Source organism: Penicillium roqueforti (assembly GCF_015533775.1).
Source record: "Penicillium roqueforti strain LCP96 04111 chromosome Unknown scaffold_18, whole genome shotgun sequence".
Lineage (NCBI taxonomy): Eukaryota > Fungi > Ascomycota > Eurotiomycetes > Eurotiales > Aspergillaceae > Penicillium > Penicillium roqueforti.
The window spans coordinates 51,406-70,778 of record NW_024067582.1 but is presented as its reverse complement, the minus strand read 5'-3'; the positions used below and the strand labels follow the sequence as shown (position 1 = coordinate 70,778).

General features: G+C 49.8%; 10 protein-coding genes across 10 annotated transcripts; 4 read left to right on the top strand and 6 right to left on the bottom strand.

Moving 5' to 3' along the window:
- Positions 1 to 870: 870 nt before the first annotated feature.
- LCP9604111_6620 (uncharacterized protein) lies at positions 871 to 2,286 on the bottom strand (the record flags this gene model as incomplete). Its single annotated transcript, XM_039074562.1, has 3 exons — positions 871 to 1,779; positions 1,827 to 2,064; positions 2,123 to 2,286. 3 exons carry the CDS (start codon positions 2,284 to 2,286, stop codon positions 871 to 873), a joined length of 1,311 nt encoding a protein of 436 aa, XP_038927259.1.
- Positions 2,287 to 3,755: 1,469 nt separating this feature from the next.
- LCP9604111_6619 (uncharacterized protein) lies at positions 3,756 to 5,016 on the bottom strand (the record flags this gene model as incomplete). Its single annotated transcript, XM_039074560.1, has 2 exons — positions 3,756 to 4,481; positions 4,537 to 5,016. The coding sequence occupies 2 exons, from the start codon at positions 5,014 to 5,016 to the stop codon at positions 3,756 to 3,758; spliced, it is 1,206 nt and encodes a 401-aa protein (XP_038927258.1).
- Positions 5,017 to 7,108: 2,092 nt separating this feature from the next.
- On the top strand, positions 7,109 to 8,775 carry LCP9604111_6618 (uncharacterized protein; the record flags this gene model as incomplete). Its single annotated transcript, XM_039074559.1, has 2 exons — positions 7,109 to 7,280; positions 7,337 to 8,775. 2 exons carry the CDS (start codon positions 7,109 to 7,111, stop codon positions 8,773 to 8,775), a joined length of 1,611 nt encoding a protein of 536 aa, XP_038927257.1.
- Positions 8,776 to 9,590: 815 nt separating this feature from the next.
- Positions 9,591 to 11,366, top strand: LCP9604111_6617 (uncharacterized protein; the record flags this gene model as incomplete). Its single annotated transcript, XM_039074558.1, has 1 exon — positions 9,591 to 11,366. The coding sequence occupies one exon, from the start codon at positions 9,591 to 9,593 to the stop codon at positions 11,364 to 11,366; it is 1,776 nt and encodes a 591-aa protein (XP_038927256.1).
- Positions 11,367 to 11,884: 518 nt separating this feature from the next.
- LCP9604111_6616 (uncharacterized protein) lies at positions 11,885 to 13,237 on the top strand (the record flags this gene model as incomplete). The annotated part of the gene is made up of 1 exon (XM_039074557.1): positions 11,885 to 13,237. One exon carries the CDS (start codon positions 11,885 to 11,887, stop codon positions 13,235 to 13,237), a length of 1,353 nt encoding a protein of 450 aa, XP_038927255.1.
- A 52-nt stretch (positions 13,238 to 13,289) lies between these two features.
- LCP9604111_6615 (uncharacterized protein) lies at positions 13,290 to 13,985 on the bottom strand (the record flags this gene model as incomplete). Its single annotated transcript, XM_039074556.1, has 2 exons — positions 13,290 to 13,616; positions 13,695 to 13,985. 2 exons carry the CDS (start codon positions 13,983 to 13,985, stop codon positions 13,290 to 13,292), a joined length of 618 nt encoding a protein of 205 aa, XP_038927254.1.
- Positions 13,986 to 14,497: 512 nt separating this feature from the next.
- On the bottom strand, positions 14,498 to 15,863 carry LCP9604111_6614 (LSB5 family protein; the record flags this gene model as incomplete). Its single annotated transcript, XM_039074555.1, has 4 exons — positions 14,498 to 14,510; positions 14,562 to 15,590; positions 15,640 to 15,791; positions 15,849 to 15,863. 4 exons carry the CDS (start codon positions 15,861 to 15,863, stop codon positions 14,498 to 14,500), a joined length of 1,209 nt encoding a protein of 402 aa, XP_038927253.1.
- An 86-nt stretch (positions 15,864 to 15,949) lies between these two features.
- LCP9604111_6613 (uncharacterized protein) lies at positions 15,950 to 16,510 on the bottom strand (the record flags this gene model as incomplete). The annotated part of the gene is made up of 3 exons (XM_039074554.1): positions 15,950 to 16,083; positions 16,154 to 16,245; positions 16,506 to 16,510. 3 exons carry the CDS (start codon positions 16,508 to 16,510, stop codon positions 15,950 to 15,952), a joined length of 231 nt encoding a protein of 76 aa, XP_038927252.1.
- A 194-nt stretch (positions 16,511 to 16,704) lies between these two features.
- Positions 16,705 to 17,763, top strand: LCP9604111_6612 (3'(2'),5'-bisphosphate nucleotidase; the record flags this gene model as incomplete). The annotated part of the gene is made up of 1 exon (XM_039074553.1): positions 16,705 to 17,763. The coding sequence occupies one exon, from the start codon at positions 16,705 to 16,707 to the stop codon at positions 17,761 to 17,763; it is 1,059 nt and encodes a 352-aa protein (XP_038927251.1).
- Positions 17,764 to 17,949: 186 nt separating this feature from the next.
- On the bottom strand, positions 17,950 to 18,844 carry LCP9604111_6611 (mitochondrial 54S ribosomal protein uL6m; the record flags this gene model as incomplete). Its single annotated transcript, XM_039074552.1, has 3 exons — positions 17,950 to 18,323; positions 18,406 to 18,519; positions 18,577 to 18,844. The coding sequence occupies 3 exons, from the start codon at positions 18,842 to 18,844 to the stop codon at positions 17,950 to 17,952; spliced, it is 756 nt and encodes a 251-aa protein (XP_038927250.1).
- Between the last annotated feature and the right edge of the window lie 529 nt (positions 18,845 to 19,373).

Below are 19,373 nucleotides of genomic sequence, written 5' to 3'. Positions count from 1 at the left end.
TCGGAACTATATATGAACAACCTGCTTCATGTTTGTCTTCTCTTTCTCTTTCCTATTCTCATGATTCTTACTGATGACATTATCCTTTAGGGAGATTTGATATAATCATCTCACTACGCATGTTCAAACGATTAAACTATTGAACTATTGAACTATTGACGATGCGATACCTCGGTTGACAGGAGATAGCCTACTCGTGTTGCTTTTTGTCAAAGTATACTTGGAAGGAGAACGGGCCAATCTTCATGGCGAGAGCCAATACCCGCCTCATGGAAAGAAGATTGTCTCCAATCTGCTATTCCAATCCGAGAACACCTATATCCTATCTTGTCTTGATATGAATACCCGGGACAATCTTTTTTGGAATACCGCCGCGGTCGGCAACAGAAGAGTGGAAATCGTGGACATTCTACTCAGAAATCAAGGGAGAAGGATCTCAGGGCGTTCCATTCCTAGTACACACGAGCCAATCGTGCAGTTGCTTCTGTGGAATAGCGAGACCTAAATGAAGCACACCTGGAAGCCGACACAGGCCTTTGGGGGACTACCGGCGACTAAGTATCCCACTGGGGCATAACCCTCTCATTAGTGAGAGGTGACAATTCTTTTTGGGAATTGTCCCCCTCGACCCTGCCTGAAATGTCAGTACCGCCTTCCTAATCGGGTACCTCTTAGAATTTTGCTACAGATGTTTAACCAAATTAGGAAGGCGGTACTGAAAATGGAGTAGAGGGGTAAAGAATTAGCCGCAGAATATACTACTGATGTGGCTAGCGGATCTATTAATCTATTATTTTGGACTTGAATCATTTTATTTAACTTATATGAATTTAGAAAGCCAATGTTGCCCTCCAGTTTTCAGTGGGTTGCTCATTTTTTGCGAGGATGCTCCAGATCATACCGAACCACCCTGAAAGTTGGCCAAACCTGCAACAAGACAGCGCCAACCATCATACAACCCGCAAAGACCTGAGCATGCAGGAACTCCGAGGTATCGAGATTGACCAAAGCACCTGCAATTGGAGTTCCAGCAAGCGCCCCGAAAGACGATATCCCCCACATCATGCCCAAACGAGTCCCCAAGAAGCTTGAATCCGGACAGAAAATCGGATGTGCCACAATGGAAGTCGGCGCCGTGACCAAAACACCACTGAGAGCTCCCCAGTAGCATGCCCAGACAATAAACCCAGCCATACTGGTAGCCGCAATCCAAGTGAACATAGCAATCGCCGACGCGATCACGGAGAATATCAGTATCCCAATAGGTTTTATATATGCGACAAGCAGATATGGAACGACGCGACCGATGACGGACGTGCCATTGACAATAGCAACCATATAAAAGCTAAAATCGGTAGTGGTATGCACCACCGTGCGGGCATAGGAGGCGATGTAGAAAATTGGCACGTAGTATGCGAGCATGACACACGTGAGCGAGAGCGAGAACATCATAAATGAGGGCTCACGGAAGGCACTCCAGTCGATAAGACTTCTTGCATGTGCTCTCTGGCCTGGTTGCCGACACAAAATCAGACATGCTACAACAGCAAGAAATAGGCTGATGAAGCCAATGCTGCGAACTGCCCATGCGAATCCGACTCTGGGCTGCAGTTGGCGGAACATGACTGGGAAAATGACGGCCCCCACGCTAGACCCAATTGATGCGCAGCCGATGGCGATTGGGCGTTTTGTGGTGAAACTCGTTGATATTACGACGAGGGCTGGGATGTAGGAGATACCGCCTCCCATTCCGACGCAGAATCCTTGCGCGAGTAGTACCTATTCTTGTCAGAAATGGTTCTTCCAATGTCAGATTTCGGATGTACCTGATAGTACGAAGTGGCGAGACTGGTCATCATCATTCCGAATACAGTCAAGAAACTTCCGGATATAATTAGAGGACGCAAGTATCCGATATCAACTAATGGCCCCGTAGCAAGACCAACCATTGGGATTAGCGTGGCCTGGATACTGCCTACCCATGAGATCGTGGATGGTGTCTCATTTGGCAGAAGTTCTGTTTGGTAATACTCTTGGAAAGAGCCATAGGTCGTCAGTAGGCCCCTGGAGACAATATTAGCTTGATACAAGCACAGTAAGTGTGACAACAGTGTAAACCAACCAAGAGTTCACAAAGACACAGAAGCCCGCAAGAACATTTAACCATGCATCAAGGCCCCCATTGACTCTTTTTTTCGGTTGTTCGTTTTCACGTTCATTGTCAAGTGCCAAGTTGTCCGATGGTAAATGTGGTTGGGCGCCATGTGTCTTCTTTGTTGAACGCATTTCGATATATGTGTGCCATTATGTATCAAAGGAAAACAGCTATGACCTTACAGTTATAAGGAAGAAGAACCCTTTTCCCTCCAGCACTCCACTGTGGGGAAACCGGGGTTTCCATTAGTCAACTTCTTCGAGCGGCACTGGGTAGCCGAGCTCTACCGATTTGGTTGGCTGTTATGGGTTTTTTTATGTGCTCGTCGGGGACCTCCGAATTTCTGATCTTCCCGACATCTACGGAGTATGTTGTACTTAACCGCACTGAATATTACTTCCGCTTCCGGAATATATATCGCCTTTCTCTAGGGCTCCATGATCTAACTTTGTGCCTCTATTATTCTCTCGCAGGACTTTCTTCTCGGACAATTTCTTGGCTGCATGCTCCTATAGTGTCAGTTGACGCGAGACTAGACCAATCACATCCACATCCGGGGTAAAAGCCTCCTACACATTGGCAATCTTCGTTCTATATGAGCAATCGAGATCAACTATGATTCAATCGAACCCTTTTTGTCGTCTTTGACCTTATGAATTATGTCACTAATTTTACATCGCATTTGCCGAATGATTCAACGCACAATCACGTCGCTCAATGCGCTATGTGACTTTATGCTAACCCTTAAGGATTTCCGTTGATGTACTCCGTGACCGTTATATCACCCCGATCTGGAGAGACATTGGCTATTCATGGTTGTGATCCATTGCTCAATCACGTCAGAGCACGCCGCCCCTATAGCCATCTGCTAACCCCCAAAGAGCCACCTCTTGTCGCAAGACGGCGGTCTCCCTGTCCCTCTCCAGATTGTGCATTGCTGGAGATCCCCGTTTGTTTGAGGAAGTGTTATTCTGCTCGGTCTTACTACAGTCCCGAGGTGATCCCTATATCGGGCCTCCTTCACACCGAATTGTGCCTTCTGTACCCGCCTATTAACACCAATATGTATTATCCGCCTAAGCCTAATACACTACACATCATAGAGCTTGGGAAATGGCTAGCCCGCTGAAGAATGGATGTGGCGAGTTGGATCTTACTAGAAAAGGCAATCAATGGTGCGTGAAGTATGGGCAGGCCTTTCTGATGATCTGGAGGGAGAAATTCCAATTATTTAGACTTATTCCGCGTTATTTCGACCAGTCTCAGAGTCTTGCCCTAGCAAGCACTCCATTTTATTGAAATACCTCAAGGATAGAGGCAACATAAGCGGCCAATGATACTTGTTGTAAAATTAGAAGAAAGCAATGATTCAACAATGTCATATTCCAGAAAGCAGCGTTCGCTATGAGCGTCGATATAAGTATATGTAATGCTGGACTTTTGCATCTGACCCATCTGAGCCACCAATCAAGGCTTCAGGACAGGCGGGATATCAAATTGCAAGTGATGGAAAAAGGAGTCTTTTCATGTCGTGAATACAGAAAGAAAATCGTAATAGCCAATGAGAACCAAAACAAAACAAAGTCATCTTCTAATGAGGTTACTCATCCTCAAACTGGTCTGCCCATGTTCCAGTGATGGGTGAAAACGAAGATTCCAATTTTTCCATTGCTGACTGTGACTTGGATGGTGCAGGAGCAGTTTCGAGCTGGACTTTAGTCTCAGCCTTAAGCTTGTTCTCCGGCGCAGGCGCAGCTTTGGTCTCAGTCTTCTTGGGTCCTTCAGGCAGAGCCGGGAATGCACTCTCATCCAACCTCGGTGCAGCAGGGCTCTCTGTTGCATATATACTGTCAGCTAAGCCCTTGCGTGGCCGGTCTCCCTGTAGGGCACGGGAAGATCCACGGTCACGGCCACCTCGACCACCTCGTCCACCTCGTCCACGACCCCGGTTGTCACTAGAATGATCTGCAACATCTTCTGAACGGCCGTCTTCAAAGTCTCGTCGCACGGCGCCAGACACACCGCCATGCATACCGCGTCGGAATTGGCTGCCTCCACCGCGGGGGTCATAATCTTCCTCGCGTTTCTGCGAGTCCCACTCACGCCCTGTCTGGGCCTTGAGTTTACGCTGTCTGTTTTTCTCACGTTCACTATCCATAACGCGGCGGTGCGCGAGTTCCTCACGACGTTTCTTCGCCGCCTCCTGCTCGCGCTCCATGAACGACGCCTGATCAGCTTCGGCGCGAGCATGGGCTGCAGCCTTCTTCACAGCGTTCTCCTTGGCTGCAGCAATGCGTTTAGATAGTTCCTCCTCTGTGAGTTTAGGCTGGAAGTAAACAGTCAGCAAGGTACTCTTGGTAAGAGCGGGAAGGACTGCATACTTTTCTCAGACCACCAGTGGCACTCCGATCACCACGGACAGCTGGCACACGCTGGGCCTCTTCACCACCCTCTTCGACCGGACCGGTCTGCTCTTTAGGCTCAGCGGGCTTCTCATGCCTGGAAGCACTAGCCTCACGCACATCGGCAGCAGGCGCATTGGCAGGAGCCTTTTTGCGCGGTGTGCTTTCTGACCGTTTTTGCTCTGACTCCCTTCCACCGCGTCCTCCTTTGCCCCGACTCCGTCGTCCCCGGCCTCGTTCACCGCCACGGCCCCGCTGCGGAGTTTCCCCACGTGGAATTGGTTGCTCGGGAGCTTGCTTCTCGGGTACATGTGCCTCCTGTGACTCTGGCTCTGCCTCGGCGGTAATGGCCTCTGTGTGCGCCTGCTGCTCTTCTGTGGAGATTGGGATAATCTCGTCGTCGAATAGGTCGTCAGCGCCGCGAGTTTGTGCGAACTCGTCCATCTCGGGGTCTGCCATTGCGATTGGGTCTGGATAAGTGCACTGGAAGGTTGGAAAAGTCGCGGGTGGGCTGTGAACTCGAAACTCGCGGAATTGTTGCCGCTATATACGCGATTCGAGGGGTAGCTGCGATGGAGGGGCTCAGATGATGGTCTGTGTGCAGGCTAGTGGAGGGTGTAATATATTGTCGTCTTTCAAAATTTGCAATAATTCATATAAAAAGCATATGTAACGGAGAAACGAATAGCAGGGATTACAGTGGTCACACAGCTCAACTGATCTGCAATCCAGCTGGGGCAGTCTGCTAGGCGGTCTGCTATTGCTGCGGAGCACATTGTTTTGCCGATGAACTCCGTCTGCTTTCTGCCGATATAAGTCGTGCCTGCGCTTGTTTGTACTCGACCTGATTTGACATGCTGCAACTAGGCCGATTTACCTGTCAAGGGTAAGTTGGTCACTTCCCGGCCCCAAACTCGACAAGTCGAATTAGACATTTGGAATGTCCATCTCCTCAAGTCAGAGGGGGAAGAAATCCGGGGTTCTCCACAAATGCGGAGAAACCCCCTGCTTCACTCCAAGGCTGTTGGAATCGGCACTTCTGATTGCTTGTATTTCGTGATGTACGTAGTTGCTCATTCAAGGCGCTATCTCAGCTCCTATTCCTTGAGATATCCGCGTAGAGACTTCATCATAGTTTGTAGATTTCTCACATTGGCGTGAGTGAGAGATCCTTGGTCAACGGTGACCTGGCTCATTCAAGGGTATAGACACTGTTTTGCTTTTTCTTCTTGAAAATCCACGGGTATTTACTGCACAAAGCTGTCTGTCTTCGGTGGGGGGAGCTCCATAAACAAGGCCAAATTTACAGCGGAGTTCTATATTGCTACTAGGTACATGCACAGTTGCTGGGGAATCCCGTTGAGTAATCGAGTCTCAAGGGTTATTGGAACTATCTTAAGTCCCCATCATTGTGACGCAAAGGCTGTTGGCAAAACATAGAAGAAACTGGGTACATGTAGGTTGTAGCATGAGCACAGAATTTAATCTCGGTCAACTATCAACCAATCAGACAGGATAGTCAATCGCTAGTTAAGGACTATGATCATCAGTATCAAGCAGGGTACCTGGACTACTAGGTATACACACACTTACTGCCATTGCTTGAGCGTCTTCTCAAGGTCTCCCAGCCTATCAATCTGCTTTATATGAATCACACTGAGAGAATCTCGGTCCTTCGATAAAACAGTGGACTTCTGTCGTATCCCACGTATCTTATCTAGCAACCTTTCTGTCTCGTCATGCGCAGCCTTGGCTTGTTCTGAGGTTGGCGTGTCTCGTAGAATCTTGTACAGCCGATTTTGCCACGCCGGTAATTCTGCCTCTTCCGCACCCATCTGCTCTTCGAGTCCAGATGATTACTTTATTCTGATATGTCTCGATATCCTTTCTCAGGGCATTGGTGGTTCGGACGATCATCCATGCATGGAACTTGGTAACGAAGTGTTGAATCAATCCACGCTGCTGCTAACGAGATAAGAGAGATTCCTGCCATCGGAAACACAACAAATAAAATGAGCCCGTTCATGATGTAGAGTTTGGAGCATTGTAAATGAGTCAGTCAAAAAGTGAGAACATTTGGAAGTTGGAGAGTGGTAATAACTATAAAACTTTGAATCTAATTGGCTACTTCCTCTTATACTTCTTAGACATCTCGAGCCAAGATCTCAATATCTGGATCATCGCTGAAGTATCGTCAATGCCATAAAGAAGTATAACAGTGGTATTTTGATGTTAATCTAGTGGGTATATGATTTCCTTTATATCGAAAGAAATATGCAGCCAGTCAACCGCTAGGGACTAGAGGGGTCATGTTCCTTTTGATTAGGGTTAGAAAACTTATTACTATCACTTTCTTTACTTCTTCAATAGCAGCCGAGTCTTAAATTAGCGGAGCGCTACACTGTGTGAAGCAACCAATAAGACACCCGCGATAGCCGCTATAGAAGGCCCCACATCTCCGCAGTCCCTTCGGATATTGCGCCGAGTCTCCGATCACATCATTGGCAATCTCTCTGTTCGAAAAACTTCAGTTCGCTCTGGAAATCACATCATGTCTGCGGGTGACACTGCCAGAGAGCCTGCGTCTGAGCAAACACCGCTCCTTCGTGATTCACCCAATAGCGATGCCAATGAGAATACCCCACTACACCAGGAACCCAGTACCAAGGAGCTGATTTGGATCCTCGGAAGCATTTGGCTCGGTGTCTTCCTAGCTGCTCTCGGTATGGACTTCAACTTTTTCAGGAGTATCATAATGACTGACTTTGGCTCATTGCAGATACAACAATCGTTGCCACGCTTTCCGCGCCTATCTCTTCGTCCTTCAACTCATTCTCGTTGCTCTCGTGGCTAGCCACTTCTTATTTGATCTCCAATGCCGCCTGCCAGCCTCTCAGTGGCCGATTGACTGATATTTACTCTCGTCGGTGGGGGCTTGTGTTCTCTAACGTCTTCTTCGCCCTTGGCAACTTGATCTGCGGCCTGGCAAGAGCACAATGGGTTATCATTTTCGGTCGCGTCGTAGCAGGTGTCGGAGGAGGCGGTCTTACTGCGATCTCGACCTTCGTCACTTCTGACCTAGTCCCTCTCCGTAAGCGAGGCATATGGCAGGGCATTGGAAACATCTGCTACGGTGCTGGTATGGGACTTGGAGGTGTGTTTGGCGGGTGGATCAACGATACTCTGGGATGGAGATGGGCGTTTTTGCTTCAGGTTCCCTTCCTGATCATCTCATGCATCTTAGTGGCGGTTAAAGTCAAGATTCCCGTGAAGGAGTCGGATACCGCGCGCATCAAACGCGTTGACTTCCTCGGCGCTATCACTCTAGTTCTGACATTGGTCACATTATTGCTTGGCCTCAACACGGGCGGAAACCAAGTACCGTGGACCCACCCACTGGTACTGACATCGCTGGTTGCCTCCGCTGTCTTCCTGGGTCTGTTCATCTATGTGGAAGCTGTGGTTGCTTCTGAGCCTGTCATTCCCGTGCGCCTTTTGCTGAACCGCACCGTGGCAGCTGCTTGTCTGACCAACTGGTTCGGTACCATGGCCATCTTCGGCCTCCTCTTTTATCTACCGGTGTACTTCCAGGTGCAGGGACTTTCCCCGACTGCTGCGGGTGCGCGATTAATTCCGCAGGCGGTCGGCACCTCGATCGGCTCTTTGGGGTCGGGTATCATCATGCGCGCCAGCGGTCGATATGCATCTCTTAATTATGTTGCCATGGCTGTCCAGGTTCTCTCCGCTGGGCTCATCTGCACTTTGAATCTCCACACGCCTGTGGGATTGCCGTTCCTCTATTTCTTCCTAGGCGGAGCATCCTATGGTAGCATGCTAACCATCACCCTGGTGGCGCTCATCTCTGCTGTAGACCACCAACACCATGCGGTGGTGACATCTGCTTCGTATGCCTTCCGTAGCACGGGAAGTACGATTGGTATCACGGTCGCTTCGGCTGTCTTCCAGAACACCCTAAGGCTCGGGCTGTGGTCTCGATTGGGTGAGCGCAAGGACGCCAAGGAGCTGATTGAACGGCTTCGTGACAGCTTGGACGAAATTTGGAAGCTGCCCGCAGATTTGACATCCGGGGTTCTTGACGCATACATGGACTCCTTGCGCGCGGTGTTCGTGACATTGTTGGGCCTGGCCGTCCTGGGAGCATTGACCAGTCTGGCTATGAGGGAGCACAAACTGCACAACAACCTAGCCCGACGATAGAGTAGGTATTCATTCGGGCATTTAAAGAAAAAATGTTCGAGTATTATATTAGATCAGCTGCCATCAGCATATATAGGGTTGCGGTGTCGGGGTTCGCAACAACCCAGCAGTCAACGTACAGGAATAGATCAATAGAGAGACACATGAAACAAGTATTGGAAGTTGTACTCCGTCCTGAAGTTGTATGTAAAGCACATGTTGGATGATCTCAGGCATTGACCGCTTCGGCCCAACAACTCGCCAATCAATCTCAGCTTCTCCTGTACGGCCCCATTTTTAACCGCCATTGACCCCGAAGCAGCATTTTGGCTCTTTGCGATTGGCCGATCGTTTCCCTCGAACGAATCTCGGCATTTTTTCGCCGTGCAATAACACGGTTCACTCGGTAGCTCATCGCATCGGGTGTGTGGCAAAGACGTGGCGAGACCATCCAGACAACGCAACGACCTCACCGCTCGAGGACACCAGTTGATCGTCGTTGCACAGAATAAAGCGCCAGTCTCGATTTCAATCCTGGGTTGCATGATTGGACTTGATCAGACCACCAGTCCGATACCTTATCTCTTTGTACAGTCTGAGAGTCCCCAATCGATCTCGTTTTATCGCCTCTCGGCTTCGATTCTTCTCTACTATTTGCGCCTACCTATACCTTTCCTGCGAAAAAGAAGTCTGTTTCTTCCCTCCGGCTTACCTCCTTATCCCTAAACACTTCAGTCCGCCTTATTGGTCACATTGGCATGGCAGTTGGATTTCGAGTGAATAATTCACCAATTACGAAAGGCAAGGGCATTACAAAGGGGTCGTGGTCAAGTGATATGGAGGTGGATGGACGCTATAAGGGAACCGTGATTGGAAACAAAGCGGTGGAAAATGCGACATCATCCCATCCTCGGCGCCGCCGATTGCTTTTGTCGACGGATAGCGCTTTCGCCGACATCGTCCTCCCGTCCCTCGTTCAGAACCCATACATCGAGCTGCGACTGATCACAGACGAACCATCGGCTTTGCTCACGGGCACCAACAAGATCCCGCACTACATGGATATGGTCGACAGTCAAACATTCGATAAGAAAACCGGCGCGCGGAAATGGCTCAAGGCGAAGACGGCGGAGCTATGCGAATGGGCGGATATGCTCTTGGTTGCGCCCATCGATGCTGGAGCTCTGGGCGCGATGCTGGCTGGCTTGACTAATACCCTGACGTTGGCGCTCCTTCGTGGCTGGGTCTTGAAGAAACCCGTGATCCTCATCCCAGGAATGACGGTGTCAGAATGGGACCACCCGCTCAGCAGTCGCCAACTCGACGAAATCAGTCGTTTTTGGCCTTGGATTCGCACTATCAAGCCTGTGCTGTGGAAGTCAAACGGGCCCGAAGACCTGACAATACTGCCATGGGACGGCCTAAAGGAGTTACAACAAACACTAGAGACAACACTAAAACTACCGCCGTGGGAAGCTACCCTTTTGACCAGAGCAATCCCGCATGGTGCAGCGGTCCCGGCTAAGGCTGCAAAATCTATATCTGGAGGTGCTACCGGCTCCACGCCACAAACGGAACATTCGGGGAAGGCCGATTTCTTACCACTGGAAATCTGGCTAAATGTCTTTGAGGATCAACTGCAGGACTGGGAAACAGCGAAAGCTGTGGGCATTCCAACTCATCTTCCTGTTCCCCAAGAATGGCAGAGCCATCTACCCAAAATGTCCACTACGGCCACACTCGAATACACTATCTTGCGAGGATCTTTCGCTGCGATCAAAAAGCGCATTGATGCGCTGCCTCGCTGGAAACCGCTCTCCGACCTCGCTTGCCACCTCATCGTCAAATTCTCCCGCACCGACATACTTTCCTATCTCACAGAAAACCACCTGGACCTTCTCTGGACAACCTCCCGACTCACAAATATTCCTTACCGGGCATCCGCAATCTACGGCAACCCGAAAGTACTGACATGGTGGCGCGATGCGCCAGCTCTCCCCAACAAAGAGTACATGGCCGACGCCATGGACGGCGCCTCACGAGCAGGATTTATCGACGTCCTGGATTGGTGGCTACACTCAGGGCTTCCGCTAAGATACAGCGAACGTGCTCTCGAAGCTGCCAGCGCCGAAGGTCGAGTCCCCGTACTTGACTGGTGGAAAGCCGCCTCCGCCAACGCCCCACTGTCCAACCCCTTACCTCTCAAAGTCGGCAAATCCGTCCTACTCGCAGCGCAGTCGGGCCGCATCGCATCTATTGCTTGGTGGGACGCGTCGGGGATTCCTTACAGCCACACCGAGAACATTGCGCGCATCGCGAGCACGCACGGCCATGTTCATGTCCTCGAGTTCTGGTATAAACTCAAGGGCCCAAAGATGATCTTTGATAACCAGGTGCTTGTGGGCCCCACGAAGAATGGCCATGACAACGTTCTACAGTGGTGGAAAGACTGCGGTATGCGGGTTGAATTCAAAACTTGTGACATTGAAGAAGCGCTTGAAGATGCGGATCCGAGCTCTGGCGCTGAGGATCGTGTTCGGCGTTGGTGGGAGCGGAACGGACTGAACCTTGGAGTTGGCACGAGTGAGTGGATGAGATCGAAGGTTCTGTGAGACTTCATTTTGCATCACTGCATGGCTTGCGCTTTCGGTCTTTTGGCGTCTTGGGAAGGGATTCATATCTCCTCTTCTGTTCCTGCGGTTGCGTTTTGTTCTTTTTCATATCATGACTCCAGATGATGACGACGTATAATACCCATTTGAATGTTCACAATTTTCACAATTTTCATCGCGCGGTAGAGCTTCGAGTTTGTTCAGAAGCTCTACAAGTAATATATATTGTCTGTGTTTAAATTGAATCTACCTCTTACATATCTTTTCCATGGGGCGATAGAACTCATTCTCATTTTTCAATCTAGAATCAATTATAATCTACAATAATTCATGTGAATTGACTGCAAAGACCTGCTTCATATTTACTTTATATTCAGCTTCAACTTCTTGAGACCCGGGAATGCTCCCGGGCCATAGTTGCTGAGTCAAGGCCCAGCTCGCCGCCGCGGCTCCACCAGTAAATCGCAAACATCCAGCAACCTCCAACCTAACCAATAAATTGACAATCAATTTTGCTGATGTTGGCAAGCTGCGTCCTGCGACGCGTGCTGCGTGCTTCATGCCCAAGGGCAATATTAACCCGCACGCGAAAAGCATCATCAAGTCCTTATAACAACATCCCGTCAAATGGCATCAACGGCCTCCACAACATTACAAGAAAGAGACAGAGCGCCGCTCAAGATATCCGACCAAATAAACCGCGCAGTCTAATCACGGCCGCTATTCCAAGCTTTGCTGTACCACCTCTCATGTTCATCGGGCTCCTACTCGGTCTGTGGACTTGGAAATGCTTCTGGATTATTGTCATGCAAAACAAGCTCCTCTACCTCTCCTGGTTACCTCCATTCACAAGATCAGAGTCTATTTCAGATTACAAAGCTGAGTGCAGACCGGTACTGTGGGAGGAAAAGCAGATTCGCAGTTTGGATGGGACCAAATTGGCTGTTTGTGAGGGTCACATTCCGGTTCCTCCCAGGGACCGTGAGTCTGTTTTGAATACTGTTGCTTCACAAAATACACACCAGGGGAAACTGATCCCGAAACGGAAAAATTCCGTTGTGATCTGTTACTTCCAAGGCAATGGCGGATCGACCCCTATGCGGTTGCCTCTTCTCTCTCATGTCTTGCGCGCAATTGCGGAAACGTCTAGATCGGATCCATCTCCTATGTCTAACTCCAAAATCTCCCCATATACTATTGCTGCCCTGTCATACCGCGGGTACTGGACATCATCCGGCCGCGCCACACAGTCCGGTATTGAGATGGATGCCCAGGCACTCTTGAATTGGGTTTCAGAAACATATGCGTCCCCAGAAACTGATCTTGAAATTGTAATTTGGGGACACAGTCTGGGTGCTGCTGTTGCAACCTCAGCAGTATCTACGTATATTGCCCGCCAATGTGAGGGCAAAGCCTCAAATACAGGCAGCAACAGGCCCCTGGCGCCTATTTCTGGGCTCATTTTGGAGGCGCCGACATCCAGCGTGAAAGATATGCTCATCAGCCTCTATCCTCAGAGATGGCTTCCGTACAGATATCTTTGGCCGTTCTCTTGGAATACCTGGGATATCAAGGCGAAGATGCAGCAAATGGCTACTTGGAGAGACCAACCGGGGTCTCAAGTCTTGAATGAAGCTACGACATCAATACCCCGCTCGCTTCCGCCAATTTTTCTTCTGGCTGCCGAGAAAGATGAAGTCATTCCATCATACGTACCAGGCCAGTTAGAACAACATGCCAAATCTCTCGGCTTGGAGATTGAGAGGAAAGATGTTATGGGTGCTATGCATATAGAGGCACCACTCAAACTGGATGGTAGGAAAGCAATGGTGAAATTCATCCTAAACGTCACATCCGTGCCTAGAACATAACATAACAACCTCACGAGAGATACAATATAGACGATTGAAAGTATATAGTACCTTACTCCCACTTCTCAACACGTACGTGCTTAATATCCGCATCCTTCATAAGCGCCTTAATCTTCTCAAACTCCTTAGAAGCCTCAGACTCCCCGAAAGCAAAATGATCCTGGACCTGGTTCCACCCGCTAAAAAGAACAAACTCCTCATCTTCGCCCTCTTTGTCAATGCGCCACGCACCGCAGGAAGAAAACGGAGCCGTGTAGGCATTCAAATGGGACACGCCATTCCTGAAAACAGCGTCAAACTCGCCTTTCTTGCTTGGCTCGACAAAGTATCGAGTTATAGCGAGAACGGGTGCATCTAACGGGATTTTGGATGTAGGTGGCTGGATCCGTTAGCCTATATTTCTTGGTAACACCCTTGACCTACGAAATTAGTTCATCGTCAGGATCGAAGAGCTCACATCGAGGTCCAAGTGAAACATCCAGCTAACATCAAGACTGTCCTTCAACTGCGCGAGCAGGGCCTGGTTGATTTCAAATGAAAGCCACTGGCCTTCGCCTGTATGTTTCTCTACAGACTCCCACCCACCCATCAGGTAGACGGATGATGGGTCTTCGATCTGGCGGAGGTATGTGACATGATAGCCGGAGTGTGTTGATTGTTTCTCTTGGGCTTCTATGAAAGTACTCTTGGCGGAAGACGAGGGGTCTTGCGCTTTTAGGCGGAGGAGGGCGAGTTCGGTCACCGGCATTTTTATCTTCTCTTTGAATATATGGCCTGTGTTTTGGAGGGATTGTTTAGTTTGACCTCGATTACTGGGGATTGGACGTTGTTTTATATGTCTGTCTACTGAGCTAGGGTGGGGGGCGCTTTGTAGGCAGCTGTTAGAGGCGTCATCTAGCTAATTCTCGGACCCATTTGACTAATCGGGGATTATTCAATGTGGTTCGCTGGTTTTATCACTAGTGGATGTCTCTGGATGTGTGACTTTATGGCTACAAGCTAAGGGTTTCTTTTAAAAAGTCAGTATATATCTTTGCCACAGAATTTGGAAAAAGGGTAAACGAAATTGCAATGCGATCATTCAAGGATATACACGTCCGAGACACCAGCGATCAAAATAAATGTTAACCCTTCAGCACACGATAACCAATGACTTTGGGTATACCGATCAAGCAAAAGACTAGACAATGTACGAAAGAAACGAAAATCGCAAACTGCAAAGTAAAGATCATCCGAACTTGCGCATTGGAACCATATGGATCAGACCTCTTTCCTGTAGGGGCATTAATAACATGAGGTGTAATAGAGAGAAAAAATGACGTACCAAGTGAGTCCAGCTTTCTCGATGCCCGGGGTCTTAATAGCATTCCTGTCCCCAAAGGGATTGTCTTCATCGTCTTCTTCTTCTGGCTCACTCTCGCTCTCAAAGATTGGACGTGTGTGTTTTGACGAATATGCAAGAGGCAGGCTATCAGGGCGATTCGGCCGAGGTGGCTTTCGGGGGTTGATATTAAGCCCGGCAAGGCCGTCATTCATGTCCGTGTCTTGCAGACCAAGTCCATGTCTTTGCTTCCAATTGCCTTCCAAAATGTCATCCTCACTATCACTGTCATAATCCACGCTCTTGTCGAGCACCTCGAATGCCATCAATGCATCCACCAGCTCCTCATTTGCATGGATCAGGCCGCCTAGGAACTCTTCGGTTTCTATATACTGGATATATCGAAGGATGCTATGACGAAGCTGCTTGCAAGTATCGAATCGGTTAATGCACTCCGCATCCTCACCCACTCGGTGGGTCTCGCGATTGACGTGTTTAAGGGCATTCAACAGGTTGGTGCTAGCGACGGAAGAGGCAGCAAGGGTTTGCAAGATCTCCGGGCGCTCCTTTTCCATATCAAATCTCCTGTGGCTAATTGATAATTTCTTATCTTTCTTGACTTTCCTGGACTTGGATTTCTCTTTGGGACTGGTCAGCACAGTGGATGGCCCACTGCCCGCTGACACGGATACAACATGACCCATCGGGGGCTCGTTTGAATTCGAACTCGACCCCTCGCGGAGAACCTTGGCTTTCGCCTGTGTGGCAGGCTGCTTTTTGGGAACTTGCTTGTATAGCGCCGTGACCCTTGCCATGCCAGGGGTGTCCTTATAAGTTGTCGCCCATTGTCCAAAAATCTGTTTACATTTCTGCTTCACGAGTGGATCCGAAACGGAATCAGTAGCTGCGATCCGCAGACGTTCGAGCAATGCCTCATCGGCGAAATCACGCAAGAAGCGTTCTCCTGCATTTTGGACGAGGAAGTCGAGAATAGTAAGCGCGCGCAGTTGTCGATGGATATTGCCATATTTTCTGAACTGGTCAGACTGATTCTCAGCACTTTCAATACTCATGGACTTACAGTTTCTTGCGAAGAGCCCGACTTGCTTCCATCGGGCCGCTGGCCTGGATGCGAACTACTTCCACTAAATCGACAATACCGCTGGAGTCTTCGACTTCATATTGCTCGCTCGTAAGGACCTCAATCTGTACGGTCACTGCCGAGTACGGTTTCTAACAGCTATATCAGTCGGTGCTGGAAGGATGTATGGTCTTCACCCGATGACTCACGGAGGATTGAAACATTCTGCCCTAGCCAAGGTGATGGTTTCGAAAACTGTATACTTGTTTTGAGTAGGAGCAGGTCTGGGAATGGAAAATGGTCCCTGGTATCAAAAGCCAATAGTCAACCCCACGCTGCGATGTCGGTATATAAATGACCCCGCACGGCGCTGTTTACACCAACGCTTCACAGGAAGCGGGTATGTATGGGGCTTTCGACGGTGATAGGAAGCAACTTGATTCGCTAGAAAAATACCGGAAAGGGATCAACGGTGTGAAACACAAAATAAGGGTTCAAGAAGCTTTCGCGATACCTTCACGTGGTGTACGTGGTGTACGTGTTGTAGGTGACGTCGGAGGCCCCAGGGGGGTCTCGGCGCCCGTTAATATGATAAGCGCAATGGAACTACCGCAAAAATGTAAAGAATGTTTTGGTGTTTCTCAGTTTGTCCAACAGGGCATCCAAATTGCAAAATGGCCTTGTTACAGGGGAAGAGGGGAGATCAAACAATGCTGAGACAGTTTAAGCTTATCGGCTGGCCAAAAGGGGATTAGGGCGGGGTCTCATGCCTGAGGCCAAATTTATGAGAAAGAAGTCATTGACGACTTTAAAAGACCAGCAATAACCAATAAGACCTCGAGAAAGAAAGAATAGTCAATCCTGACTACATTTCTTGTCAATTAATCTTGAATGAAGCTCTCATCTGCACACCGGACGGACCCATCCCAACGCTCATATTTCTTACGCGTACTGTCCCGCTTCGTGGTCTGCTCCACCCTTATTCTGGCCGTCAGCGTGGCTCTGAAATCCCGCTCTCGTCTCTCCCTCCTCCTCCCCCACCTCTCCTACAACCAACCTACAATCATGTCTTACCAACAGGAACGTTACATTGCCGAATTGGCCGTCCAGAGGGCGTGTCTCCTGACACAGAAGGTATTCTTCGAGAAGGCCAAGGGCACAATTTCCAAGGACGACAAGTCTCCCGTCACCATTGGCGACTTCGGCGCTCAGGCCCTGATCATCTCGGCTCTCCGGAAGAATTTCCCTAATGACGAGATCGTTGCCGAGGAGGAGGCGAGCACTCTGCGTGCGGACAAAGAGCTCAGCGCTGAGATCTGGCGCTTGGTCAAGGACACCCATCTGGAGGATGCGGAGAGCGAGAATATTCTGGGTGGACCTCTCACCAGTGAGCAGAGCATGCTGGACATCATCGATAGCGGCAACAGTGCCGGTGGTCCTAAGGGTCGCATCTGGGCTCTCGATCCCATCGACGGCACCAAGGGTTTCCTCCGTGGCGGCCAGTACGCTGTGTGTCTTGGTCTGATAGTTGATGGTGACGTCAAGGTCGGTGCCATTGGTACTCCGAACCTCCCCGTCGATGGTTCTGCCCCCATTGCTGCCAGCACCGGTGATCAGCATTCCAAGGCTGCCGGAAACGGTGTCCTGTTCTCTGCTATCCTGGGCGCGGGTGCCATCAGCCGTCCCCTGGCCAGTGGTCCTCTTGCTGCCAGCAAGCCCATCTCCATGCGCTCCGTCGCGAACATATCCGACGCTGTTTTCTGTGAAGGTGTTGAGGCTGCGCACTCCGCCCAGGGTGACAACGCTGCCGTTGCTCAGCTTCTTGGAATCACCGCCCCGAGTGTGCGACTGGACTCGCAGGCCAAGTACTGCTCTATTGCCCGTGGTGCCGGTGACGTCTACCTGCGTCTCCCCGCGAAGAAGGACTACCAGGAGAAGATCTGGGATCACGCCGCTGGTGATCTAATTGTGCGTGAGGCTGGTGGCCAGGTGACTGACATGCACGGCAACCGGTTGGATTTCAGCAAGGGCCGGACCTTGGCTGTCAACAAGGGTGTCGTTGCCGCCCCCAAGGCCCACCAGGAACAGGTCATTAATGCCGTCAAGACCGTTCTGAAGCTGTGATTGGTTTATATATTTTTTAATTTGTTGCCTCTTCCGCTACACTTGAGCTCCTGGGGAGCGGGATCAGTTTGAAGTAGATTTGTGATACCATCGCTTGAATAAAAAAATACATATGTGACGATAAGAGTACAAAACACGGAACCAAACACAATGTCCCGCGTAGCTGAAAAGAAAGGCGCCTCCCGTCTATTTGATCTTCTTCGCCTTGAGCTTGATAGTCTCTCCGTTGACGAAGATACCCTTGCCCTTGTACGGCTCGGGCCGTCTCCATTCTCTGATTTCAGCCGCGAATTGGGTCACAACCCGCTTGTCGACACCCTCCAATAGGATTCTGGTGGGCTGTGGTGTGCTAGCCACAACGCCCTTGGGAATACCCAGTTCAATGGGGTGGGAGAAGCCCACCTTGAGGGAAACGAATTTTTGGCCGGGGTAGGCGGCTTGGACGGTGGATGCCTTATCCTCGATGGTCGCCCTGTAACCGACACCAACCATACTCAAGACACAGACGTGGCCTTCGGAGACGCCGAGGATGTGATTCTGGAGGAGTGCCCGAATAGTTCCTAGACAGAAAAGCAAAGTGTTAGACATTGATAAGTTGCCGTGCGGACTGGACCGCCGCGGAGAAAAGACAGGAAAACATACCCCACATAGCACGCTGGTGAGGGACAGTCTGATCCAAGACTGACAAACTAGCCTTCTGACCTGTCTCGTCGGGGGTGATAGTGAGAAATGAGGGAATGCTCAGGCTCATCTCGCCTGTGAATCGGGCGAGTTAGCATCCATCGGCGGGACCATTAAGCAATAACACATTACCCTTAGGACCCTTGATCTCAGCAATGAACTTGGGGATATCCTTTCCTCGCGTCCGGGTGAGAGTCGCGGGGATATCGATGAGCTTGAATGACACCTCCGGGGGGATGGAGAGCGCGGCACCTCCGATTCGGGACTGCGCCGGGGATGTGGTCGAGAAGCATTGTGTGCGGGGGGAGAATGCGGGCGCGAGGAAGATGGGTAGGGAGCCGCGCTGGAAAGGCTCTCGAAGAAGCTGGCGGGCGCAGCGTTGGGGTATGGAGCACGACATGGTGACTTGCGCGTGTTTGGTCGGATGCTGCGTTGCGGACTTTGGATTTTGTTCGAAGATGGGTTACCTCAATGGGTTTAGCGTGCACGTGATTATCTATATGATTTCTTCTTTTTATCAGGTTAGAATATCATGATCTAAAGGTAATTATGCTCTCGACTACAGGAATCAAATATTGGGCTTGATTGCTTCGGGAAATACGCTTGATATTTGGTATTTCTCATTTGATGCAGAGGTTGTTGAAACCTAGTGCCTAACAACATCCGAGAAGCGACACAATTTGTCCCAATTGAAATTGATTCCTTCACATACCGACATTCTTCGAGATGCAACATCTCTGTCGAGGCCTAACACAGCCGAGACTCTACATCCCGTAGTAGCTGTGTACAAAAGGCATAGTGAGATTGCCACCGACTAGATCTCCAACGCTACACATGCATAGAACTGTCATATGTACGGGCTTTTCATCGCTATTCATATCTAACACAGACTAAAAGTACGGAGGCATAAGCAGCCAATTTTCTTGTCA